At 42.6% G+C, this 27,889-nt stretch overlaps 2 protein-coding genes across 5 annotated transcripts in view; one reads left to right on the top strand and one right to left on the bottom strand.

The window, feature by feature from the left end:
- The window catches only part of COG5 (component of oligomeric golgi complex 5), a 190,224-nt gene extending 183,252 nt beyond the window's left edge, over positions 1-6,972 (top strand). Inside the window, exon 22 of the mRNA XM_075741876.1 lies at positions 6,280-6,972. Within this exon, the coding sequence (XP_075597991.1) occupies positions 6,280-6,394 (115 nt within the window). The 3' untranslated portion in view covers positions 6,395-6,972. The remainder of the gene's footprint in view (positions 1-6,279) is intronic.
- Positions 6,973-7,105: 133 nt separating this feature from the next.
- On the bottom strand, positions 7,106-27,369 carry HBP1 (HMG-box transcription factor 1). 4 transcript variants are annotated; one of them, XM_075741891.1, is made up of 11 exons: positions 27,069-27,369; positions 21,238-21,430; positions 19,799-20,033; positions 18,781-18,910; positions 17,875-17,986; positions 17,651-17,763; positions 17,166-17,322; positions 16,475-16,619; positions 13,786-14,115; positions 9,790-9,931; positions 7,106-8,217 (listed from the first exon to the last, which is right to left on the bottom strand). In XM_075741891.1, the coding sequence occupies exons 2-11, from the start codon at positions 21,404-21,406 to the stop codon at positions 8,200-8,202; spliced, it is 1,551 nt and encodes a 516-aa protein (XP_075598006.1). In that variant the 5' UTR covers positions 21,407-21,430; positions 27,069-27,369; the 3' UTR covers positions 7,106-8,199. The 4 variants fall into 4 exon arrangements, with proteins under 4 accessions (XP_075598006.1, XP_075598014.1, XP_075598002.1 ...); XM_075741899.1 differs by having other exon boundaries at positions 21,238-21,426; positions 27,069-27,347; XM_075741887.1 differs by lacking the exon at positions 27,069-27,369 and adding an exon at positions 26,560-26,621.
- Between the last annotated feature and the right edge of the window lie 520 nt (positions 27,370-27,889).

Raw genomic sequence — 27,889 nt, 5'->3', positions numbered from 1 at the left:
TGTCCTTTATTAGACTGGAAGATGCTGAATTTAGGGCATTATTTAGTCTAATCCCTTCAAGAGTATGTTTTTGTGTATTACATAAACAGGGTTTCTTCCATCTTCTTAAACATCGGTAATAGAACTATAAATTACATCTTTTTATATGACAACAGCTGTGATCTCTTCTGTGCTGGAGACTTGATGATACTGCTTTCACCCATGATGCCGTTTATTTTTCCATTACTACTTGTGCACTAGTGTTTTTACAGTGTCCTCTACAGCAGCAAGCCTACCTTCTTTTAAGACAAGATTTTGTAAAAAAATGGTAAACCGGTGCATCTGAATTGAATTCTGTGCTGCCAGCAGTGGTTACAAAAGCTCATCTGAGCTAGGACCAGTAAAGTTTACAAAAAAGCCGTCATAAAATCTGCATTTCAAGTGTTAACAAAGCTGCTAAGCTCATTTATCTCCCCAAATGAGGTACGCTATGTAGGCATCTCAGCAACTGCAGTGAAGACAGGCTGAGAGAATTGCAGTTGTTCAGCCTGGAGAGGAGAAGGCTCTGGGGAGACCTTAGAGCAACCTGCCAGTACCTGAAGGGCCTACAGGAAAGCTGGAGAGGGACTGCTTACAAGGGCATGGAGTGACAGGACAAGGGGTAATGGCCCTGAGCTGAAGGAGGGTAGATTTAAATTGGATAGAAGGAAGAAATTCTTCCCTGTGAGGGTGGTGAGGCACTGGAGCAGGTTGCCCACCTGTGGATGGTGGTGGTGAGAAGCTGTGGATGCCCCCTCCCTGGAAGTGTTCACGGCCAGGTTGGATGGGGCTTTGGGCAACCTGGTCTAGGGGAAGATGTCCCTGCTCATTGCAGAGGCGTTGGAACTAGATGGTCTTTGAGGTCCCTTCCCCCCGCAAACCATTCTCTGGTTCTATTATTCTATGAAGCCTGTTGTTAGAAGTCGCCCAGCTCAGCCAGCCTGAGCTGAAATCTGGCTGTGGCCAGCAGCAACCATCTTGCTTTGTGTAAGCAGCTTCTGCACTGTCCATATTTCTGCGTGTCACCCTTAGGACTTGGTAACTTTCTTCAGAGAAACAAAATTCCCATTTACTTGTGAAATCACATCTACTTTGTGACCATTGGTGCTTTTGGTTACCTCTCCCAGCCAATTCCTCCCTGCACTCTGAGGCCACCTCACCGTTATTCTGAGGACTCCAAATGTCCTTTCACCCTGGATTCATAATTTCTGCCATTTTACTACCTGGACCTTTCCTTACCAGGGATGCTGTTCCTAATGGAATGGCCAGGCTTCCTGTCCCATCCCCATTGTGTCGTTTCCACGGGCAGCAAAGCAGAGGAGACTTTCCTGAGCTGATCAGAGCTTGACCATGATTATGAGCTGTTCCATGGTCCCCAGGTAGGGTATGGAGCTCCAGGTAGCTGTGGCTGCCTCTTGGCTCCCAGCCTTTAGCAGCTGCAGCAGCTTTTCATCCTCTCCCTCAGTGTGAGGCCCTGCCAGCTGCTTTCGTACACCTGCCCAGGTGGGAGACAGGCTGCTGCTCTGCCATGATGGGTATGTGAAGCAGATAGTTCCCCAGGCCAGTTCTGCTCTGGAAGTGCCCGTGTCCTCTGTTCGGTGGTGGATGTCTCTCCGTGACTTGTTCATTCTCTTGGCACTGCAGTTCCTGTCAGCTGTTCCCCTAGGGTTACAGTGAAATCCCCACCAATGGAAGACGTGGCGTTTGCAAAATAACCTTCACGAGTTGAAGGCTGACAAGTCAAGGGAGCCTGACAGAAATGTTAAATTTGGTGGGAAGTCGGTGCTCACCAAGCCTCTGTCATGCATCAGGCCGTTAGCGAAACTCTTCCTGTCTGAGAAGAGTCAAGCTTTTGTTTCAGCGTTTCAGGTAAAGTTATTGATGATGAATTGCATTTTAACATTCAGCTTTAGAGTGTTTAAATACTTTTATTGGAGGTGCAAGCATGGACACAGGAAAATAGTGAATGCATTTAGTCTTAGAGTATGAAGAAAGTTTTTATTTTCATTGTTTAATGTAAAGCTGTACAAGGTCTGCTTTAGAAAAAAAGCCTGAGAATTCACCTTACAGCATTGATGGAGTAGTAATTATTGGTTGTCTTTTGAGCGAAAAAGAGAGTTAGTTAGGATACTCCTGGGTTGGTCGTATTGATGAAGTTTGACTCAGTGTTTTTGAAATAATGCAAGCAAAGCCAGAGTGAAAGAGCAAGCCCAGCAGGAGAGAGCTGACAAAGATCAGCTTGCATCGGCTGTTGGTCTCTGCTGGGAAGGAGAAGGGTCTGGGCAGTTCTGAGGCCACCAAACAATTTGCCAAGTTCCTTTTAGCTGCTTTTTGAGTTGTAAGAGGGCAGTGGCTGCCACTGATGGAGTTGGATTTGCCAGTTAAATCGGATTCTTTTGAGGCAGGAGAGAAAGAAGAAAGATAAAAGGAGTTGGAAGGTGTGACAGCAGGACTCTAACACCAGTGTTTGGCACTTAGTGTAGCCTAAATCTCATTCCCTCTTGTTTGATCTGATGGGAATAAAAGTCTGGCTAAGGATTATGAAGGGCTGACATTGAGTGGGTTTGGGTGCTGCTTTTAGGGTAAAGCTTCTATTTTTCATCTGAAGGGATCTGGTTATCTCTGTCATCTTTTTCAAGGGCTTTTTCAAAGCAAGGAGATGAAGTCAGAAAGGGATGGCAGTGTAACCATCTGGATAATGATGCCAACCCACAAATTCACCAAGAGGTGTCAGAGCTTTCTAAGTTAAGCAGGTCAATGTGGGTTTTTTTTCTATTTGCAGCTTTTGATGACTTCTGAAAACTATTTGAGCCCAACAAACTTTGAGTAATGTATAGAGGAAAAGACAGGGACAGTGGTGAGTGGAAGGGGTGAGATTCAGCAAGATGAATGACAGTTACAGTAAGAAAACTGTCACAGGAGTTTCTCAATTGTCCTTTTAATACAAGGGACTATTCTTTGTAGAAGGTAACTAACATCTAACGTGTTTAATGATCACTGCTGGCCAATCACTTGAGTGCTGACCTGAGTGGAAATGTAAGACACATCTGACTCTTCACGGCCAGGTTGGATGGGGCTTTGTGCAACCTGGTCTAGTGGAGGGTGTCCCTGCCCATGGCAGGGGGGGTTGGAACTAGATGGTCTTTAAGGTCCCTTCCAACCCTAACCATTCTTTGATTCTATGATTCTATCTCCCCTCACCTTGATGGGATCCTTGAGCCTTCCCTGCCTGCATCTCCCACTTGCTGCTCAGTCTGCTCATCACATGCTCTGTTCCTCATTGCTGCAACAGGCCAGTTTCTGTAAAAAGCACGCTTACCTGCTGTCCCTTTCTCCCAGTCTCACTTCTTCTCTTTAAATCTTGGGATTTAAAACTTACCTGCAGATGTGCCTGATCTCTCTGCAGTCCGTCATGCTGATGGCCTTTCTGGGAGTGAGGTGAGCTGCACCCAAAGCACTTTGTGGCTGCAGCAAGCACTTTTTTAGTTGTTGCCTCTTTCCCTGTAGCTGCTCTCCAGAGACCATCGGGAGGAGCAGGCTGAAGGTTCTGAGGGAGCTGACTGGGTGCAAACAGGCAGCTTTATTTTGGATAGATAGATAAAATAAATATTCTTTCTCTGCCTTTCTGGCTGTAAGGCGGGGGGATAACTTTTCTATTGCTGTTTGTTCATGTGCAGAATGTGAAGTGTCTCTTCAGAGTGTGGTGGTACCCGGTGTGGGCCCCTCAGCAGTAATTCAATAGTAAGTTGTTATCAAAACTGAAGAGCTCTTGAGTGCATCCAGGCCAACATGAGGGACTGTTTCTGCCACTTGATTCTTCTGAAGCCTCTCAACTCTCCAATAATGCCATCCATCCTCTTTTTGCATCGCCTCAGTCTTGGACAGTGTGCCCTGGGCTTCAGCAAAGAGGGAGTCTGAAGTCCAGCTGTGCTGCCAGGGGACATCAGGAGCTGCAGTGGGCAGTAGGCATCTCCTCATGCCCATGCCGTTTCATTCCTGTCCTGTGCTCAGAAGAAAAGCTGCCTTGGGTTCTGTGGTTGCACAGTCACATGCTTCACTCTCTCCCTGTCTAACTCCATTAGCAACAGGCCAGGGACTCTGCACGTGTGTGTGTGCGCGCGTGGATGCCCAGCTCCTCCTGTGGCACTGCCAGTGAGGCTCAGGGATCAGCACCTGCCTTTGGTGGGGATGAGAGGTGCTGGCAGGAACGGGCGCAGCCCCAGGCCCGGCTCGCGGGGCCGGGCTGTCATCGCTGTCACTGGCTTCTCCGAACCCAAAGCTCAGGCTCATCTCGCCAGCAAACTGAGTACAGGCTCATGGCATCAGGAGCATCTCCCACTTGTTAATAAAAGACCTTTGCTGGAGACTCTGACATGGATGGGTTTCAGTTTTCGCTTAGGAAGTTCAGAGCCGTTGTTCATTTAGCAACAGCTTTACTCACAAACAACAAAGTGTATTATGACCCCACTTCTTCCTGCCGTCTCTTCTGGTGTGCCAGCTTTGGTGGGCTCATTTGTAGCTTCCCAGTGCTGCAGCATCACACAGGGCTCTTGGCCTCGCCTCTCTCATCATCTTACTTGAGGAGGAGATTGTATGTGTGTGTGTGAAACATTGACTGAGTCTCGCTCTTTAGTGCTTCTGCTTTCCTTAGGCCTTGCCCAATTAAATGCAACCTCCAGTTGCCAGCAGGCACATGTGGGTTAGCAGCACAGCATAGCTCCCCTGAACGCTTTGTGCAGGAATGCAGAGTTTCACCAGAAGCTTGTCTGCTGGAAGTAGCAGCAAACATAAAGTCAGCTGTGCCTTGGCCCAGCCAGCAGCAGTTGATGTGTATTTCTATGCACAACACTGCAGTTGCTCTCAATGTTACCAGCTTCCTCAACCCTGCACGCACGCACACACACACACCACACCCCCCCCCCACACCCCCCCCCCCCAGTGGGCCAGGGCATGTTCCTGACACGTTACCAAAACCCAGTGGCCCCCCCTCCCTGGCAGAGCAGCCATGCTGGAGCATCCCACACTTCCATGAAGGAATGCAGGCGGCAAATCTCAGGTCTGCTTCCCCACACAGGGAGCCAGAAGGGTGGTTTCAGCACTGCTGGGCAGCAGGACCTGCTGCCCTGTGGGATGGTGCCTGGCTTCGGTGCGGAAGGTCTGTGACGACAGTCTGTGTCAGCAGCTTCACCAACCAGAAGAGGAACAGCTGCGTACTGGGAGTTGTCTTAGTCCCTGCTGGGAAGGGGGGGGCATATGTGTGCTTTGTGCATGGTGGTTTTTTTTTTTTTTCGCTTACATGTCACAATTTTCCTGTTGAGAGCACCAATGGAACATCATAACATAGTTTTAAAAGAAACCCCCCAAGATCCTTGCATCTATTACATGAAGAAATAGAAGAAAAGGACAGGAAACTCAGTTAAATTAGAAGCCATATTTAAGTATGGCAAACCTTACTTGGCCTATTTAATGAACAAGTAAGTCTGAACAGATCAGCATTTACAACAGCTTTGTTTTACAGCTCTGCTGTCATTCCACACTACTCTTTACTGGCATGTTGGATGAAAAGTGGCCCTAAAGTGCTGCTTAAAGTATGTTGTAAAGCAAGTTACATTATGTGCAGACAAGTACATCACCGCAGTTGCCCAATTTAGCTTTGAAATGTATTTGTGCAACTCAGGATTACTGACATCCTACACCCTCTAAGAAACATTCAACAACGACATACAATGTGTGTGTGTGTGCGTGCGCGCGTGCACACGCACACACACAGTCTGTGGGGTAGCACAGCATTGCCACGCACACACACAGTCTGTGGGGTAGCACAGCATTGCCAAAGGCCAGCAGCAGTTCTGGCCGTAGCCAGGCACTCACCTAATGGCATCACGGGTATTCACCAGGGCCCTGGTTTTTCACTCTCCAAGTTGTACTTCGTGGTGTCTGCAGCAGCTGGAGTCTATTCTTTCCATTTCTAAAGGTTACCAGTGTAGCGCACTGCCTGGGTCTGTGCGTCAGAGCTGTCATTTCAGCCATCTGCAACATGCTGCTGCTTATTTAAACGTTAACTTGTTCACTCCTCAAAACATGCAAGAAAGGAGAGCAAGATGATGAAACAGTTATGTAGAGCTTTGTAAGGCCTTTCTTGCCTACTTCTTCCACAGAGCCATGCAAAAGCATCTCGGGAAAAACACAGTAGTAGGGAAGAAGCTGAATAGTTTCAGTTGCAGATCCTGAACTTACAGTACCTTTTTTTTTTTCCCTTAGTGGTGCCCTGGAAGCCTATGTTCAGTCAGTGAGGACAAGAGAGGGGAAGGAGTTTGCCCCTGTCTATCCCATAATGGTTCAGCTGCTGCAGAAAGCGATGACGACCCTTCAGTGAATGTCTCTGGGCAACCCCCTCAGAACAAGGAACAGGCAGTAACACGCTCGTGGCTCTTCGGTGCCCCCCACGTACTTACGGTTCATGTAAATTACTCCCAAATACCCGAGCTTCACAATGAAACGTGGTTACCTACTTCATCTGTGAAACTTGTGTCTTCCCACTTTACATGTGCATTATAGGAACTTACAGTATAAAGGAAACTGTACAACTTTTATGTGCTGTAAGTCTATACTGAATAAAAATGAATCGTTCTTTAGCATTCCTTTTGAATTTAGAAAGGCATAAAATTAGCATATACTCAAATATTATAGTGTAATTGCTGAGTGTGTATCTCAAGGAATTAGCTCTTTTCCTACATGTGTAATTTTAAACAGTTGGATACAGAAAAATCATACTTTTGATGCTAGAATCATCAGTTTCCATCTAAAAATCACTAATTTTAACACAAGAAAAAATATTTATAAATAATGTAACCGATTCTCTGTTGCACTATTTGCTTTGAAATAATTTATATTGATTTCAACTCTCTTTTTTGCTTTGATTGTAATAAAGAACATTGACTATCCACTCCTGAATTCAGCATTCGAAATTCTTTAGCAGCTTCCTAACTGCAAAGCATCAAAATATACTTCCACTGGGTTCACGTAAAGGCTTCTCTGCAGGGCTGACACTGACTAGTTCTCTTCATTTTATAAAATACGCAACATCAAATTTTAATGAATTTATTTGAAATAATATACAAGAATATAGTGTGCAAAAATCTTAGGGGCAACATCATGTAGACGTGTCATAAACTGAAATTTACAGTTGTGATTCTTAAAAAAAAAAAAGAAACACACAGCTGTTTAGTACATGAAAAGCCATGGTTGTAAAAGTTCACAGCAGAAGCAATTGTAATCCTAACGCAGCTGCTCTAATTTTAGACAGTTGGAGGGAAAAAAAAAAAGTAAAGTGCAAGTGTTGCACGTATAGTTAAGTGCAAAGTTTGCCCCCACCATAAAGATGTCTTATGGCAAAATAAAATATTGTAGAATATGTGGCAAAGACAAAACACAGAGTTAAAACTATGATGGTGACGATATCAACAGCACCATTTTTCTTGAGATAACGCTATTTATTCGTTTCATCCTGTCCCGGGCCATTGTTTCCACCAGAAAGAACAGCTCCCACTAGTGCCAGCTGGTGCAAAAATATCTCGCTTGTGGATACAAATTTGCTAGGTGGCAACCCAAGCAGCAGCCCCCGTGCGACACGACATCCGCTTCCATCTGCCACATCTTCGGGTAACTGGTCGGCATCCGGGCAGGCTGGGAAGCTACAGGCTGGTAATACGTTTTGCCATTTCAGAAAATCCCAGGCCCCAGAATCGTAATTAATAATATGGTTGTGCAATACATATTAATCAGCAATAAGAATCAATGTATATAAACAGCTGTTACATACTTTAAAATTCCCCTTTTTGTACATTTTCTTTTAAAAATAAACATTTATACATGTCTCCTTCGCCTCTTTCTGAAGTACTTTAGCACCACAGGATATCCATTTTCAAGCCTCTATTACCTGATACATATATGAAGTTTGGAAGAAAAATAAGGCAATTTGGTTTAAAATGTTGATAGTTTTAGCTTACTTAATGTTCTATTGTAAAAAGCAAATCTGCACTCAGATCATTTCTGACATGATGGTGCCAGTATTTTATGGTCACACAAAGTCACAACAAATAGTAAGACCTTGATCTCGCATCTTCTTGCCATCAGGCAACAGCCATTTTGTAAATACACAGTTAATAGGAAAATTCTGGCTTAATGCTGTTGTGAGCCCTGAGAAAAGAGAAGAGAAAACCTGGTTAGCAGTTACCGAGCAAAGGGGAACTAGACATTACCTTAAATCTAGCAAACACTTGTTTTGAAAGCCACAAGTACTTGTACTCATCAGTCAGAAGAAAACAAAAGGCCGAAACATGATTTTATCCCCTGAACATGAAAAGACCATCAAGACTTCTTTGTCACAGCCTGGAGTCCACCATCATTACTCGATAAGGTAACCAAGCTGCAAACAAAACTCCTAGTTCACTGAAAGCAAACAAGAAAGGTATTTCCTGCTGTAACAGGAAATGCTATCTGAGGTAACAGATAGCATTACCTTGCCCTGAAGACCCTAAGGACAAGGAAAATCCGACAACAAGGAGAGTAAGAAAGCCATCCCTCTTACTAAGGCCACCCCACCAGTATTCCTCTGTTACACACAAACACCCCTGAAGAGTCCCTTGAAGCTCACAAGTGCACGCGCAAAGTGAACTCGATCTCACTGTCCAATGCCCCGGACTGCAGCAGTGTAAAACTAAAATAAATAAATAGTATTATTCTAACTGAAGGCACAAAGAAATCTAACAGCAGCGGGGATTTAGTGAAACCCTCTGCAACAAGGGACTGAACTCAGCACCAAGTATGTGCAGCAATCAGAAGCAACTTGGTGTTGGAGCTTTTCTTACTCAGTCTGAGAAACTTTCTCAAAAGTTCGCTTCACTTACACATAAAAGGAAAGGGGGTAATCTGAGGATGAAATCTTAAATCTGTGAAGTTTACAACACTCTTGATGCTCCTACCCAGGCATAAAATCGCTGATGAAAGGATCTGGCATTCTGTCCACCTCAGTGGATCTTTCCTTCCAACCTACTCTTCCAGCTGAACCTACTCTTCTGCAGGTTGGCAGAATCTCGTCTTGAGGTTCTCTTTATACGAAAAATTAACTTGAAAGCCTTTATCTTACCCAATACATCCACCACCTACTAATACACTGCTGCAGACTCTTAAATTGATGGCCTTCTACAAAGTGGAAAACTACTTCCCTACAGAAGAAGTGTTATCTATTGTATTTATTTTACAAGTAAAAGAGAATAATAAATGAAAGGGATTAATGGAAAAAAATTAATTTGCTCCCTCAATAACTTCATATATGATGATATAAACTATGAGTAAAAAAAAGATAGAAAATGGCAAAGAAAAAGCTTTTACTGAAGAAAAAGGAGACTGAATCACAAGAGAGAAGGATTTTGTGAAAGTTTAGGTGTTTCTGAGGGGAATGGACAGGTGTAATTTAGGCACAACCTTGTAAACTCAGTTACTTCACACAAAAGGTGACGTGCCCTTCCTCTGCACTTCACAGGCAGTCCAACAATTCACAGAACTCTCACAAAATATTCAGACAGACCCTCTCCTGATCTGCCTCCTGCCAACTATCCAAAAGCAGATTATACAACGTGGGAGTCAAATGAGGGTTTGGGCTACCAAGAAAGACGCAGACAGCAGAGTTTATCCTGAACAAAAACCACTGTAGCTACTGTATGAACACGTTTAACTGCATAATGAAAAAAGACTGTTTCACAAACATACAGAATTTGTTCGTTTTCGTTTCCAACAGTCAGGATTTAAACGTTTCTGTTCTTCCGCCAAGGCCTTGGCTTCTAGTGTGTACATCCGTCTTTCTTCATTTTTCATTTTCTTCCACCTGTCACCAAGTATCACACTTATGGCTCTGCAAGATAATGTTTACAGTATGGTCAGGACAGAGTGTTAAGAAATACCTTTATTTTTTTCCTTTTTTATCTCAGCACTTTAAAGAAGACAAAAGTTAAATGTGGAAATAATACACAAAGAAGAAATCAACTCTATCTTTAAAAATACATTTTTTTAAAACAATCATGTTTCTGATTAACTTATCATACTTAACAGTTAAAAAGCTGAGACTTCTGTGCTAGCTGAGCATGGGTCAATGCACATTCTAACATTTCAAAGGGTGTACATTTGAATACGCAACAACTCGCACAAACCAGCAAAACAGGGATGTTAAAAACCACCACCAAATGGTAACTCACATTTGTTTTGTTCTATTTTCATGCTAGAAGATCATATGACAGATTTGCTGAAAATATGTTCTCTAATAATTAGGGCAATGATCTGAACATGACCTCAGCTAAACAAATATTTGATTAACTGCAAACCCCTATGTCTATTTAAGAGCTGTGTGTAGCTTCCTCCACCTTTTATGCATACTGGGGAGAACACGAGTAGGTGGAACATACTGGTAAGTTCCCGTTCCTATGCAAAAGGAACCATTTGTTCTACCACACCTATCGCCATTTCCAGAAGCTGAATGAATTGCTTTTCCTGCTCCTTATAAACTTGCTGTCTTTTGGATAGTATTCCCCCACATTATCATGCCATATTGCTTAACTGCACTCCCAAATCCTGGATCAATATTCCATTAAAGCTTTAACTCCATCCTTTAGCTGCATGAAGATCTCTTAACAACAGCTCTTTTATCAATGACAGTTACTAAACTACTGAGTAGGTACACTTTGGCTTCAGGTTACAGTGATGCAAGTTCTATGACCAGCTTTAAGAAAAAGGTAGTTAAGTACTTTGCTTTATCATATTAAAAAGTTCCTTGCTGGCAGCAAAGCTATTCATAGACTTTCTAAGAGAATCAAGAGCAGAGTGTCATCAACCACTTCCATGGCATTTCACATACAGCAATTCTGAAGGACAGTTTTCTGCACCATACCAAGAAAATGGATTTTAATCCTGCAAGGCCCTGTAGTATCGTTCAGGCTTTGAGGAGGTGCAGAGCACTGGGAGCACAGCAAGGACTCCGCTGGGGCTGCCGTTATGCCTATGCTGTCACACACTCCAGTGACTTCGCAGAGCAAACTCCTCGAGTTGCAACCAGATCCCATCAGCATCAAATCCATTTGCACAGCCTCTTTAGCAATGGAATTTCTGGTTTTCTATCCAAATTAAGAACCAGTATCTTTGGTCTGTCATCAGAAGCAACATACTCCAGTTTAATTAGCTGATTTTTCATCTTTTGGCAGTATCCAGAGGCAAGCCAACAGCACCAGACACCTGTCTGGTTTTGGTCACCAGTTTGTACTGGGTCAGTCATACCCCCAGGAAAGAACATAGTGACCCAGAAAGAGAAGGTTTGCTGAAAAAGCCGTTGCACTTCCAAATAAAAATATACTCTGCAATCTTTGCACTTCAAATGCAAAAAATATGTATGTATTTTATACCTCCAGAGACAAAACTGCACTGTGGCACTACAAGTGAGTACAGATCTGTACATTTTAAAAAGCTTGAAAAGTCTAATGCAGAGACAAATGCTCCATTTCTCCATCGAAGTATTTCTATGAGTGAACCACTGGGACTGAAAAAAGATGCGTACAGCGAAATTTCCTGACACAACAGAAACCTAATTCTCCTGACCAGAAACAAATAAGAGAAAACTGACCCTAATGCATGACTGCCTTAAGCACCCTGCACCTCATCAGACCTTCGCAGTGCTCTGTGCACTGCCTTTGTCCTCTTAAAATACTGGCAAGATAGTATACCAAATACCAACAACATTTTAGCAATAAACTAATGCACAGGATGCAATCCCTTACACTGCAGTTAATTCAAAAGAAATTGTCACACAGTAGTTGAGAATGCCTCAAGTTTATGCAGTAATTATGTTCAGCATGAACAAATGCTGTTGAGTTTCTCCATCTTTAGAACATACACTACTCAAACTAGTCAAGTATTTCTGAATGCACAATCAAGTCCAACTATGGTTACAGTGAGAGTACCTAGAAAAGAAACAAGCTCTACCCTAACCCCAGTTTCTCAAGTACGGAATTACAGTCCACAGTATTTTTAAGTATCATGTGAACGCTGACTTCTGTTTTGAATGCTTAAGCTCGCTGTCTTGTTGATATGGCTTGAGCTACTTTGTCTCAGAACAGACCGCTTACCTCAGAATACCTCAACTTCTGTCCTTTCTTTCATGCATAAGAGAAATAAAGTAACTGTAGCAAACATAAGAACGGCAGTGTATTAAATAGGTACTACATGTAACCAACCCTAAGATCTACTTTGTAATCTGAACATGACATATACTTACATTTAAAAAACATGTCAGTTGCCCTGAACAGCTAAATTTCTAGATACCCCAGCCACACTGAATGGCTGTATGCCTATAACATCGATTATCGTTACCTCTTATGATTTCTTCTGTACTATATTTTATGGATGCCAAGAAACTGCATCCACATGCACCACCTTCCAAATGGGACAGTGAGTGGTGCACTCTGAAGCTTACTTGTAACTTTGTCATTACTTTCCTTCAAGGTAAACCTGTTCACTGAACCTTCAACTTATTTTCACATCCATCCAGCTGCAGCTCCAGTTCACAGCATCAATTTGAAATCAGCATTTTAAATTAAATATATAACCATCATAAACTTTCCTAGCTGACATTCTGTTCGATTTCTCATTGATAGTTGCAATGAATTGGAAGGCAGGAGATCTGCTTCACTGAACACTGCAGAACATCAGTGCCAGGACACACAAGACTGGCTGGGATTTAAGGGTGGGTTATTTGTATGATAGGATTTTATTTCTCAACACCAGTTACAGCCTCCTTACTAAAACATTATGAAATAGCCAAAACCCTCTCAAACACCTGTCACCTTTAGTTTTTACCAGATTTAGTACTAGAATTTTTATGTGACAATGCATTTTTTACAGTAACAGTTTTCTGTTACGTAAATATAACGTTATATACATTATATATGTATATATAACGTTATATACATTAAAAATCCAATTATAAGATCAATGCATGTTGATGTGTTTTAGTTTATATTTATGTATGCACATTAGCACAAAATATTATTTGAAATATATGTAATGGACATCTTTATAAAAAAGCCAAAAGTGTAGACATTAACGTGCATATAGATAAAAGCAAAAGAATAAAACCAACAAAGAACCCTCCCCCAAACACACAGTCATACGACTCTTCCTGCAAGTTCCAGCAGATTGTTCAACGCCTTTAGGACAAGCAAATTCAGACATCCTAACAATCAGTAGTCTACTATTTAATATGATATCCAGATTGAGAATGAATTATAGTAACTTCACTGAACAATCTGGAATATTATGTCAAGACTTAATTAGAAGAACCAGAAATTCCCTTTTTCCATTACAATGCACGAGCAGAGAGCCTGGTACTTATTCCCCTCAAACATCTCTCATCAGCGTAAACAAAGACTGTTGTGTATTTGTGGCTCTGCTGGTGCACATATATATATATGTCTATATATAAAACGCTTTCCTAGAAGGTAAGTTTGCAAAAAATTGCTTTTGTCAAATTTACTCAGCACTGTAAATATTTAAAGTCTGCCCAGAAATTAAACTTTGCTTCAGCATCTTTCAAAACTTGTTCTTAAAACAATGTACACACGTTTTATTTCAAATGCAAAATGCAGTGCACTTAAATTTAAAGGTGGGACACAGATATTCTGCTAGCTCACCAGTAATAACAAAACTAGAATGGTCTACCATTACCTGTTGTCTTTCCCTGGATACATCTGAGTATATTCAACTCTGTATTTTTTGGCAAAAAGCATGAAGGCATTCATTGGTCTTTTGCACTTGTTCGGAGAAGTGGCACTCACAGTACTTGCAGTCCCTGAGCTGTGGCTTTTGCCAGCTTTGCTGTACAAGGAATTGGAGGAAAGATGTGATGATGCAGTAGAGGCACAGTTTTTACTACTGCATTCTGATCTCTCAGCATCTTGATTGTTTGATCCTCCACAAGATAGAGAAGCGCGACGCTGGCGAGCCATGCTGCTTAGCACATAAACTGCAGAGGAATCCATTGGTGTAAAATCGTAACTACAAGAAAAAGACATACCATAAAATGATCAAGTAATTTTCATGTAAAATCCCTAAATAGCTGTTCACTCTTCATCTCTACTACATTTCTAGTATTCTGGTCTCTTTTGTGTGGCATAATGATTTGTGCTTGATGCAGATGTCATGGGGAAAAAAAACACAACAAAACTTTGGCAGATGATGAACGGTTTTTTCAATGTGACGGTGGACTGCAACTTTGCAAAATCTGCTGTGTACTATCAAGTCCCCAGCTGTACAGAAATTAATTATACACCGTCTTCAAATTTCATCCTCTTTTGAAATAAGCTTCTGTTTCTATCCTTACCATAAATCAAATCTGGTCAGTGAATGATAGGTACTGAAAATGACAACTGATGTAGGAAGAATAAGTGTTGAGTTCACTTGCAAATATGTATCAATTTAAAATATGAAACCACTATATTAAAATAAATTATATTGTACACACTGCTGTATACATAACTTTTCTAGGCAGCTAAATACATATTATTTTAGAGACAAACCTTCCACTGAGACTAAAAAAATTGTTTAAAGACCCGTGACGCTGCATACTATTTGATTCAAAGCTAACAAACGTCTGCCCTCTAGTGACAAAAATGCGAGATTCCTCGGTATTTCAAGGTACTTCAACAGCTTAGATCAGTTGTTTCCATAAAATTTAGACCTCCAAATACTACCAACTGTTGTAATTTTTTGTTGACCAACAACTACAATTGACCTCTAACCACTACAGAAGAAGTTTAATTCCACAGACTATTTGTTATCCTCTCCAGGTGTGTGCAGATCAGTCTGGGAACCACAGGCTATTACGTCTTTAGCACACTACATGGGGAAAACACACTTGTGAAACTGCTACTCAATCATAAATCTAGAACACTAAGTCACCACCACAAAATAACCATAAAATGTACGTAACTCTAAGGCTCCGCTCACCCACTGCTCAATGCAGCTTTAGTTGCGTTAATTTATGGCAAAAATAAGGCTTTGAAGAACTTTTTTCTGAACACAAAGTAGAACTACTAGCCAGGAAACAGAGCCAGTGGTAGTCCAGCCCCCATCTAGAAGGCAGCCCCTTTCTGTGGAATGGAACCAAAAAGCAAGGATGAAGCCTGAAGGGTTGTCTCCAAAATCCCTCAGAAAAAGTAAAAAGCAGCAAAGGAGGGATAATACCGACAACCTTGCAGGCTAGCTCCCAAGATAAGGAGAAAGGACCTCTCTGTTCTACAAACAGTCTAGCACCCTTCTTATTCCTAATCTCCTTCCCATAACACAGCAACAGGATTTTTTCAATTCTTCTGTCCCGTTAACCACAGCTGCTGCTGCATGCTCCTTTCTCAGTGATATACTCCTTTCTGCCCAGAGACACAAGCAATTTGAAGTGTGCAGGCAGCATTCAGCTGGGCTGCAGGATGAATAAGGAGCCACAAGTTCAATTTCTTCAGGGAGATGTAAATACAGTAATTCTAACAGCTCTCTACATATGCAGGTCAGAATAGGAGTTAATAAGAAAAAAATCCCAGACAGCAAATGAGTGAGGACAAGCAATTTGAACTCACTCTCTATCCCAGACTGAAATCATAGAAGAGCTCCTAAGATTTGAACTCCAAGCAGCCTTTTAAATTTTTTTTCTACTGTAAAAAACCCAAAAAACAACTAGACTAAAAACAGATTCTAAAAAGGAGCTAACATCATAGGAGAAGATGGATTCTACTAAACCTAGAAATCCCAAAATAGTATGGAAAAATCTTTATGGGTAATACTATTTCCTTAGAATCTTAGAATAATTTATGTTGGACAGGACCTCTGAAGGTTATCTGGTCAAACCTCTTGCTCAAAGCAAGGCAAACTTCAAAGTTAATCTAACTTAGAAGTTAGATAAGTTTGATGTATTAGAAAACAATAAAAAAGCAGAATATACAAAAATAATAACTAATTATGAAAGTACTGTATTCTAAAGCCACAGCACATGCATTAACTACTAAGAAACCACTCAGATAATTCAGATACATAGCTGCATATGAAGCACAAGTTAACAGCTGTCAGACATACTATTGTGGGAAAACTGTACTAGGTTTTTCAAACATAACCCACTTTACCTGGAGAATTTATACAGATTACATAATATATTAACTGCTTTATCTAATCTGGCTTAAACTATCATAAACAGGGGCTGAAAAGTTATTTCACTCCAAGATATTACTTTGCAGTTTTCCCTCTCATTTATCTTGTATTACCAAAAGTATTCTCTCTTTGCTCTACATGCTGCTTCAAATTCTTGTAGACTTAAGGTGCCTACTCATTAAATACAAAAACCACTGAGGCCACTTTATCCAAAAATTACCTTTTAAATGTATCAAAAACACCTGAATCATCAAAGTTAATGGCATCAGGGTGTCCAGGAGGTAGACACAGATCTCCAAGATGCATTTCACAGCATGGAATGCCATGCTGTACCACAGTCAAGCTTGGATAAAAAGATGACCAACCTGAAGTGGTAAAGAGTTAAATTAGACAAACGGCCAGACAATCTCTCTAGTTCTTAACTGGAGCAATCCTACAGCTCTAAATGATATCATTTTATAAAGATGTTCTGATGTAGTTTCTTTCACCCAAAGGAAAAATCAGCAACTTATTCAGGGAATTCTTACTGTAAATAGTTTATTTTTATCTCAAGTAAAATCTCATTCTAGCAAAAAAAAGTAATCAAAACCTGGAAACTTTTATCATCAGAAGTTCCATGTTTAGCAAGTGAGAAAAGCCTCCCGTATTTGCAGCTTTCCTTTCTCCCCCCCATTTTTCTGTTTTCCTGAGATCCATTTATATAATTCACTAAATCCTTATGAGATACGCAGTATTTCTGTAGCTTTACAGTTTTGTTTGTCCAAATTCTGGATTTCTCTACAAAGATAGTAAATTGATTCTACAACACCACTTTTATCAATTTCTTGAGCAACATGGGACACCAATAAGACCTGCAACCACTTTCTAACAATATTTAACATACAACCAAGTATACTTGTAGTATTTCATACCTTTATTTTTAACATAAAAAGGGTGATCGAGTCTGCATTCTACTGTAAGCAAGCCATCCTCCACTGTGCCAGGATCAAAAGTCAACTTCAGCACTGACTCACCAAAGGAAATGCTTTCTTCATGAGAAATCAACTTTAAACCATCAGAACCATAGCCCTGTAAACATACATACAGTTCAAAAATCTTCCCCCAAGAAAAGCATATACCTGTGTACGCTCTAGGTGAATATTCATCACCTTATGTTAAAAAAACACCAACATTCTAAGTGCTCTTGCCAGAAATTAATAAAGACAATATAACATTCAAAACACCTGAATGAATTCAGTTCAATTGCTTTATAGCAAGATACTCAAATAGTACAGTGATCAGCTCTAGACAAGTTTAGTATAAACCTGTCTTCATGAGACAGTAATTAAAGGTACAAGGATAACACAAGAAACTAAGTATTTGCTACAGATATTGAAACTAATATTAGAACAGCTACCTTGTAAGGACTCACTGGGAGATTTTCCTCTTTTCCACAGCTTTCAGACCTTGCAAAATCTTCAACATCCTGCCACTCTTTATTGCGTCCTTTATGAAAGCACAAACGAGAGCCTAATAGATTTTTTCAAGGAAAAAAAAGATTAGTGATACATAAAAAGTCTGCGTCACAAAAAAAAAGACAAGACAAAACAAATACTTACTCGATGAGACATGTTATTTTACCTTTTAGAAAACAATGCCAAACAGTTGAGGGCCAGGAATGGCACCATCCCAAATCATCATCATCTGAAAGTGATGACATGCAGAAAATGCCAGATTCTGATTCACTATTCGCCTATTAAAAAAAGCAAAATGGTGTTGATATTTTACTGTGGAAGATTTTAGGGCTGGTCTTCTATGTTTTTAGACAAATTCTGTAATTTGCATGTGCCATCATTTTGCTTAAATACTAATAGGAATGTAACATGAAGACAATGATTCAAGGAATGCAGTAAAAGTGAATGGAGTATTTTTATCTCTTTTTCTTAAAATGTGCCACCCTGAAATTTTTGGGTTTCATTCTCTGAGATTCATTTGCACATCTACGGATTATCTTATGCTTAGGTACAAGCATTTTACAAGCTGTCATTCCTTGGCCATCCACAGAACCCACTCAAAGCACACGTTACTCTACAGTCAAATTACTGGAAAGCTGTAGGGCCAAGTCGGTTCTAGAGAAATTACTGGGAAAAACTCAATGTCTTTAACAGACAAGTTTCAGACATAAATTAATACACAGGAAAGGGAGAAGCAGGACTGACAGTTTTTGTGCGTCTAAAAGGAGATGGTTCTGTATTTCCTTTTTGAGGAAGCAAACAAGTTAATACAATTTTTTAAAGCTTGCTATAGAAAGAACTACAAGAGAAGCAGAGCTTTCTTAGAACGTGATCACTTCACAAAGCTGTGGACTCTCTGATGTAGCACTACGAGCCTACTGTGTTAGGTAAAAAGTAATAGAAACTCTAGCTTAAATGGAAATGGTATTTGAACTAAACCGATGATTTTTTTAAACTAGTTTCTCTTTTCAAAAAGCTTAATCCATTACTCATGCATCTTTATTTATTTTAGAAATGTTTCAGAACAACTCACCCTTTCATGTCTGACTGGCGTTTCATCCAAATCATTCTTGAAGTTAGGATCATTCTTTGCGGATCCTGGTGGAGGACGTGCATAGGAATGTAAACTTTTGCTTGTAGCTATTATGTGAACAGGAGATGATCTACAATAGAAAAACGTATTTTAAAATATCTCAGATTAAGACAACATAAGACTTAGCTGCCATTACTCTAAAATGCTTTTATTTAACAAATATTTCTGTCTGCATGAACCGAATACCAAATAAACTTCCCAGACACCAGTACTCAAATGAGATGATTAAAGGGTGCAAGCCCAGACAAAGGCAGTATTTAGCATAACTCCTTCATAGCTTCTATGTACCACCCAAATGACAGTACTACCTCCACATCAGCATCTCCCTGTCACAATGCTTAAGTTTTTACAAATATCTTGAAGTGAACACCCCATTCTTAAAGACATCTGCTCTGTTGTAATGATTAAATCCCAACTGCATGACTGTTAACAGTATTGCATTTAATTTTCTTATTATAAAGCTAAGAACAAAGCTGTACAATGAAAGGTGAAGCCCCTAAGTTTCTAAGATCCCACACTGCTTCTCACAGCCTTAAGGAATTTACAAATCACAAATCTCAAACAGTATCAATAAAAAAAATACATTATTGCATTAGATTTCCAATTGGCTCTTAAAAAAGTCAGTGCACTAGTAAATATTAAGAATTTAAAGTAAGAAATTCATCTTAATTTTTCATCTGCTGCTTCACATGAGGTAAATGCCCATAATTTCTGAGCCTTCTGCGGTTAGGCAATGTTCTTGTACCATCCTACCTTATGGTAGGCTGGCAATTACGCAGCTTTTGCAACAGGCTCAGTAACGAGTCCTGTGCAATCTTCCACAGACAAAGTTACTATGTAAAAAGATCAAAAATAGGGCTCCAGTTCAAAGTCAAAGGGTGTGAAGCATGAAGGAAATGTTTCTGAAGACATAATATTACAAATCTTAAGAGTTCACAATTGAAATGAATGTCAGTACCTGTTATAAAAAGAGCACTGCATCAAAGGACTCTGAGGACTTGTGGCTATATTTGCTAATTCTGTCAACCAGTTCACCCCATTCTCACAAGAATAAGCATTTTCTGAATTGCTGTTTGAGGTATGTTGGTTCCATGAAGGCCTTGAACATTCCTGATGCGAAACATCGGCACCAAGCTGAAAAAGCGCAGGTGGGGTAGCATCTGTCTGTACAGCCTGTAGTTCAGGAAGATCATCTACAACAAATGCACAAGTTACCATAATTGCACTCATTGATACATTCTAGTTTTATTTGCAAATCTTGCAAATAAAAAGGAACTACAATGAAGTAACTAACTTTTATTTTCTCGTATCACAATTACCAACATTTCACAAACCCTATTCATAATACTAACAAAATGGCCACAGAAATAATCACATCTCTAGTCTATTATACATTCATACAAACAATTTAAGAAAAACATTAAGTAACTAGGTAAAAATGTAGTTCTGGTTTAAAAGTTTTTACTAGACTGACTAGTTTACACAGAACTGTACTGCATAATTATGCAAAAGTAGCAACATGATTCACTAAAATACTAAAACATTCAACAAAAGCCAACTAAATTAATCTGTCCTAGCAGATGTGACACTAAAAATTATCAACATCAAGGGCTGTACAAGGTAAAAGTTTTCCATGTTTCCACCAGGGAACTGGAATTACATAACTCAGAAGTTGTTAAAGCTGGGTATACAGCCTGGTAGGGGTGAACTCAATCCCAGGTTGGATGAGGCTTTGGGCAACATGGTCTAGTGGAGGATGTCCCTGCCCGCAGCAGGGGGGTTGGAACTAGATGATCTTTGAGGTCCCTTCCAACCCAAACCATTCTATGATTCTATATATGTTTCACATGTTATATAGAATAGCAGAAGAGAGCCCAGCATGCTAACAAAAGTCTATGTTACATGCTCTCATGTTAACTAAGTATTGTTATTCTTAATCACTCTGTAACTTCAATTAAATGTGTTAATATTTCATTGATTATATCAATAGTTTCTAATGTACATGCTATTTTTCTCCAATATAAGAACTGAAGTTAAATGTTCCTCTAGCCCAGAATCTCTATTTGTAGCTGATCTAAAGGAGCACGATTTCCCTTTAGGAGGAGCTCTTGCGCTGTTTGTTATTTTTGTGCCAAAAAAAGCTCCTCTGGGAATTAGGAACAGAAATTTGTAGCTCAGAGTTCAAGAACACATTTAAGTCAACAGGCCAGTGTGTCAGAAAATGGGTTACAGGGAAATGTGACTGCAAAGACCTTCAGATGTCACAATTCACTGTCATATTCCCCGCCCTACTTAAAAATCAGTAATCTCATTCAGTCAGCTTCCAGTAATTTCACTATAGGAAAACTACAACACACTTCAGAATTTGGCTGCTTCTGAAAAAGTCATGTTATTTACCAAGTTCCATGTGTTCATCACAGGATGCATATCCAGGAGAAGAGGGCAGGTTTTCATTACACTTCAGCAACTCCAGTGAGTCATTCATTCCTGAAGTTCTCTTGTCCACTACCAGAAGGAGTTTCTGAACTGCATTAGGCATTTGATTTGTCTTCACTTCCCACACCATGTTAGGATGCTCCAAAGTATCTGACTTTAAGAGAGACAGAGGTTAAAAATTTGTATACGCATAAACTGTTTTAATTTGCATCTGACAGGCTACGTCATTACCAGAACCCTAAAACCTCCATAACTTGCTGAGAATCACAACATAATTTAGCTTGAAAAGGACCTCTAGAGATGACCTGGTACAATCCCAGCAGAAAACAGAGCCAACTCTGAAGTCAGACGAGGCTGCCTGGGGCCCTGGCCGCTTAAGTCTCTAGTATCTTGAAGGATGGAGATTCTCTGACACTTCTCAGGAACCTGTTCCAGTGACCACTCCTGCTGTAAACAAGTCATTCCTTACGCACGTTTGAACTTCCCTTGCCACGGCCTGTGCCCATTGCTCCAAGAGTCTGGGGTCATCTCCTCAACCACCGCTCAAGCCAAGGTAAACAACATTCACTTGGTATCCTGAGACACGCATCCTGTCACAGAAGACAGATGGGTCAGAGGAAGATTTGCCTTTGGATGATCCGTCCAGGCTATTCCCAGTTACTTTCTTGCCTTACAAGAGCCAGAACATGGCTGTCAGGAGGATCTGCTCCACAGTCTTCCTGAAGGCTAAGGGTAGGCTGACCAGCCTGTAGTTTCCCCACATCCTTCTCCTTGAAGCTAGGTGTGACATTTTCTTTTTTCCAGTTTTTGGGAGCCCTCCTGCCACCAAACTGACCGCCTTTTGGAGATGATCCTTCACAATGACACTGGCCAGCTCCTCCTGATGCATCCCAGACGGTCTCACCAACTTGTGTGTGACTGGCTCACAGAACTGGCCTACCCCTAACTTGCTCTTCCTCTACTGCAGACAAAGAAGCACCTCGCCCTGTCAGATGTATGTTGCTAGGCCCAGGGACTCAAAGAACCTGGAAACAAGCTGTCGTGGTTTAACCCAGCAGTCAGCTAAAACAACCACACAGCCGTTCACTTACTCCCACACACACACCAGAAGGATGGGGGAGAGAATTGAAAAGAAAAAGTTAAAACTCATGGGTTGAGATAAAGACAGTTTAATAAGACAGAAAAGAAAGATTGCTAGTAACAACAACAACAAAAGAACATACAAAACAAGTGATGCAGCACAACTGCTCACCACCCAGAACCAATGCTCAGCTGGTTCCTAGGCCGCTCCCCTCGCAGCCAACTCCCCCAGTTATATACGGAACATGACGTCATGTGGTATGGAATATCCCTTTAGCCTGCTGGGGTCAGCTGTCCTGGCTGTGTCCCCTCCCAGCTTCTTGGATGCTCCCTGCCTTCTCGTTGGCAGGCCAGTACGAGAAGCTGAAAAGTCCTTGACTGCTTGGCAACAACTAAAATATCAGTGTGTTATCGACATTATTATCATCCTAAATCCAAAACACAGCACTGTACCAGCCGCTATAAATAAAATTAACTCTATACCAGCCAAAACCAGGACACAGACCTTGCAAATAATGACCAAAGCAAAAAAAATGCCATCCTCAGTCTTTGACATTAGGTCTCCTATGCCATTTAGCATCAGGCCCACATTTTCCCTAGTCACCCTTTAACCATTGGCTTATCTGCAGAAGCCTTTTTCACTCCCCTTCACATCCCTTGCTGTATCAACTCTAGGTATAATCTCCAAACACATTTGACTGCTAACATCCTTAACTGTGTTTTAAATGGAAAGAAAAGGAAGCCTCTACCAGTAGATTTCACTGCAGTTTCATTTCCCCAAATCCCAGTACTGTAACATTTATACCAAAAGAAATATTTTAAATCATCTTCAGCAGAGAACTGTGCTATTATTCTACACAATCACTGCCTCTAAAAGCTGGAAAACAAGGTTATGCAGTCTTTAGTAATTTGGTTATCTACTGTTTTTTTCAAATGATGATGAATTACAGCTACTATAACATGATTACCTTGTACTTTAATGAAGTGTCATTGAAAAAGTAATTGTGAGTCCCTCACAAAAGAGCAGAAAGCACAGCTTAGTAAGAAAGAAAATCTGAAAAGTCTACCACATGCATGTCCACTAAGCTATCATGCACCATATTAAATACAAACAATAGCTAAAAACAGTCTAATATTTTCACATGAAACAGTAAGCCTATCATATGGGTTTAAGCTGAAGGAGGGTCGACTTAGATTAGATGTTAGAAAGAAATTCTTTACTGTTAGGCTGGTGAGGCACTGGAACAGGTTGCCCAGAGAAGCTGTGGATGCCCCCTCCCTGGAAGTGTTTAAGACCAGGTTGGATGGGGCTTTGGGAAACCTGGTCTAGTGGAGGGTGTCCCTGGCCACAGCAGGGGGGCTGGAACTAGATGATCTTTGAGGTCCCTTCCAACCCAACCCATTCTATGATCCTAAAAGTTCCGTTAGTGCAATGCATAAAAAGCCATCCGAAAAGTTATGGGGAAAAAAAAGCTTTATTTTAATAAACAGTTAAAAGGTATTGTTTGTATATATGTATAAATATTCCATGTTTTCATTCACTCTATAGATCTGTTTCATTCATTTTGCAGCTTGTCCCGTACATAATATAGTTCAGACATAAGCCTTTGAATTACATACTGGCCCTACCAGAAGAGCCCTGACCTAATCAGTATTTTACTGGAAAATTTCAAACCTCCTCACCTCCTCAACTTTCAAATACATGCAAAACTTATAAAAACTTGCATTCCAAACATAAAAAAATATGTTTGATTCTACTTAAATAGCACTACTACAAAAGCCACAACAGTGTAATTCTGATTTTAAAGAGGTGGGGAGGGAAGGTAAAAGAAAGGAGAATACACAATCAAATAAACTACTGATAGCCTGTGTATTTCACCTCTAAGAAGCATCTTTAGCACAAATGATTCCTCTGTCATTCAAGAGGCACAGTAAAATTACAGAACACCACAAGAGCAGAAAGCTCAGTCATTTCTGAACAGAAAAAGCAGACCTCAGTAGTACAGGTCAGGACCTCAACGATTATCTCCAAGTAATCAACCCTGAAAAGCCACTCCTTGTTTTTCTGGCTTGTCTATGTCCTTCCTTTCCCCCCCTTCTGCCTTGTTTTCCCCTGTATTCTTCCCTCTCTTCCTTTCTCATTTTCCTGCCAAAATGAACAAGCTAATTTATTTTGGGAATGTTACCTTCTCCTTCCTTCCTGCCAGCTGCCAAGATTTGTAAGTACCTGTTCTGGTATCCCAACACGCTGAAGGTCAGAGATAAGGTATATATACAACACGCAAGTCTGACAAGAAAAATACTTATTTGAGAAATGAATTGTTGTTCTAAGTCACAAGAATTTTTCTAAACCAAAGCCACCCGCATACAAAAGCCAAAAAATTCTCTAACAAATGAATTAAAAAGAAAAACAAAAAAAGTGCCCAACTTTAAATTTTTTTATTCTACTTGATGAAAGCCTGCTTTGGACATCATGTGGTTCTCCTGTCCTCAGCCTTTCAATGTTTTGGAATGTTAAGGGGAATGGTCATTAATTAGCTTGTAAATATTTATCTTTTTTAATTCAACTTCATTTTCAAAACTTGTTGCGACAGATATTTTCTAGAAGTAAGCTTCACAGGACTGTAATTACTGCCACTTTCTTTAGAGGCTAAATGAATTTATTTATGAATTTGTGCTTTAAAATAAATTCAACTTGTGACGCTAAAACAAATGGCAATATTAACAAAGAGTTTATTACGCCACACGTATTTTTGAGGGACAAAAATAAATTTGGGACAAAAGTAAATAAAGACTGCGACTGAGAAGGGGTTCAGCAGGAACTAGGCAGCATCCACCCAAACCACACTCTGCAGGAATGCCTGGGTGGAAGTGCTTCCCGCGGTTTTCCTTCTGGTGTTTGCCTTCCTTCCCCCAACCTACCGCCGAAGTCTCAGGCCTGCAGCAACTCACTGGATGGAGTTTAATAGGGAGAACAGCTTCTCCAAGCAAAACACAACATACTGGCAAGACGGGATCCACACCAGGGACTTTTATTGGCACAGCAGCTTTGATCAAGGATCCCAAACTCCCACAGCTGTGCCAGAAAAACGCTGCAGAGGCAGAGCCTCCGAGGAGCACAGAACATGATTCATGATGGTTTTACAAAGACAGACACCCTTTTAGCATTACACAGGCCGAACCGCAGCTTTTACCCAACTCCATCGGAAGCACTGCCCTCCCCGCACCATTTAAACGCCCGTCGCAGAACAAACATTACAGCTTTGATTACGTAAGGAAGATATTTACTGCAGAATTAAAAGCGCGTGAGCACGCAGCACTATGTGACCCCCGGGCGACGGACGCAGCCGCCCGGGCGGACTGAGGGGAGCCCCGTACCCGTACCCCCACCCCGGGGCAGCCCCCGGGCCCGCGGCTGGGCCGGGGCTGAGGCCGCGCCCGCGAGCGCGCTTCGCTTCCCTCCCCCTCCCCCTCCCCGCCCGCGCTCGCCCCCCCCACTCCCCCCCCCGCCCACACACTCCCGTCATGTGATCCCCGCCTGGACGCTGCCCTTGTTTATAAACTTCTGCCGGCACCGCGCATGCGCGCAAGGCCCCATTCATTCAGAACTGCGTAACAGCCCGGCTCGGCCGGGGGGAGGCGGCGGGGGGCGCCCCCTCTGCCCCGCGCGGGCCCCGGGCCCCCGACCCCCACCGCTACCCCCCCGGGCGGCGCTGCTCGCCGTGCCGGTGCGGGGCTCACCGGGCTCAAAGTTCCCCCCTCCTCCTTCTCCAAACAGCCGCTGCTCCCCGCCGCGGGGCAGAGCGCCCTCGCTCTGACAGACTGAGGCAGGCCGACGGCTCCCCGGGGGAAAAAAAAAAAAAAAGAGCGGGGGGAAGACGACATGACACCCGTTCTATTTCGCTCACTTTGGAGGTCTGGCGCCGCAGCTGAAAGAGCCCCAAGGGGCGCCGGCACCCCCGCGCACCCCGCGGGTTTTAGTCCAGCACTGCGGGAGTGTGGCGGCTCCGCCGGGCCGCTGAGGGAAGATGCCCAGTAAACAATGTCCGGGCTCCCACCACCGCCAAAAGCCAGGACCCAACAGCCTCCTCAGCTCAGCCCGCGGCCGCCGCCGCTCCCCTCCGGCCAGGTAAACCCCGCCCGTCCCCCGCCGGGGCCTCGCAGACCCCCAAAAGCGGCAGCTCCAAACTTTGTAGCACTTACCAAACCCGTCGCCATTACCAAATTCCCCTCGGCTCCCCCCCCCCGCCTCCTCCCCATAAGGGAGTCCCGCCCGAGCCTGGCGGTACTCGGTCGCCGAGTGGTCGAAGACGACGTTGCTCAAGCTGCGACCGTTTCCTATTGGCTGCGTGGCCTGCCTATCAGGAATCCGCCCGGAGGGCGGACATGTTTTGACTCTCCTGCGCAGCTGATTGCACCGCGCTGCACATCAATCACCCCCAAACAGCATCCCGATTGGCCAATGCCTCCGCCGGCTCGCGGAGAGGCATTCTAGGAGCTGTAGTCTTCGCCGCCGCCACCGCCTGCCAACTTGGCCGCGATAAGACGACAGCCCCCAGGATGCCCCGCGCGGCGCTCGGCCGATAGTAAACAAGAGTCATAAGGACACGTGGACTCGCGCCGCTGGCCGCCCCGGCCCGCCCGCCGCCCCGGCCGCCAGTCCCGACCCTCCACCCCGCGGCAAAGCCGGGCGCGGAGGGGCGCAGCCTGACCTGGTGCTGGCGCGGGGAGGCAGAGGAGGAGAGGCCGCCTCGGTCGTCTGCGGTGGCAGGGCCCCTCCGGCTCCCGCAGCTGCCCCGGGCCGGGCGAGGCGCGGGCCCCGAGATGGCGGCGGCCTCGGCGGAGGGGCGCTGACTTACGGCATCAGCGCGGAAACGGCGTCCGGGCCCCCGGTCGGTGCCTGCCCGTAACGATCCCCGGGGGCGCCCGGTACCTTTCGTGCTTTACCACCATGAATTAACGCTCCGAAACGCTGTTACGAAACGGGCTCCGCTCGCGTTTCACCAAATAAAGGCTGCGGCGTGCAGAGGTTAAAGGAAGTTGCTAAAGGTCAGAGGATGAGTCAGCAGCTGCGCTCGGTCTCTGCTCCGGCCTCTTCCCTCATGTTGATGTCATTAAAAGGCGGTGGCAGCTTAGGTCCAAGATACAAGTTGGTGGGGGAAAAATGATTACTTTGTTTTAAATGCACCCAGGTTTATCAGTCCCTTAGTGCGTCCCAGACATTCCCATACGTGTATTGCCAAAACAACAGTCTGGTTTGGTTCGGCATTCCTCCTGCTCTCCTGAGAGGGAAATGACGGGCATTGCAAGATTTGCCCGCTCACACAGTAACTCTGGGAGATGGCAGAGATAAGAAGGGACTCCTGCTCTCCCAAGGCCAAATACCCATCATAAAGTACGTTGCTATGTGTGATCTGATACATAGCAAATACATGCACAATTCAGAAATAATCCATAAGATTTTTAGAAACGGATGGGACAGTTTCAAGATTTTGCAATGGTTGGGATTTTTCCAAGAAAAGCATTTCTTCCT

This window comes from Balearica regulorum, chromosome 1 (assembly GCF_011004875.1).
Source record: "Balearica regulorum gibbericeps isolate bBalReg1 chromosome 1, bBalReg1.pri, whole genome shotgun sequence".
NCBI classification, from domain to species: domain Eukaryota; kingdom Metazoa; phylum Chordata; class Aves; order Gruiformes; family Gruidae; genus Balearica; species Balearica regulorum.
This window is presented reverse-complemented; position numbering and strand designations above follow the sequence as displayed.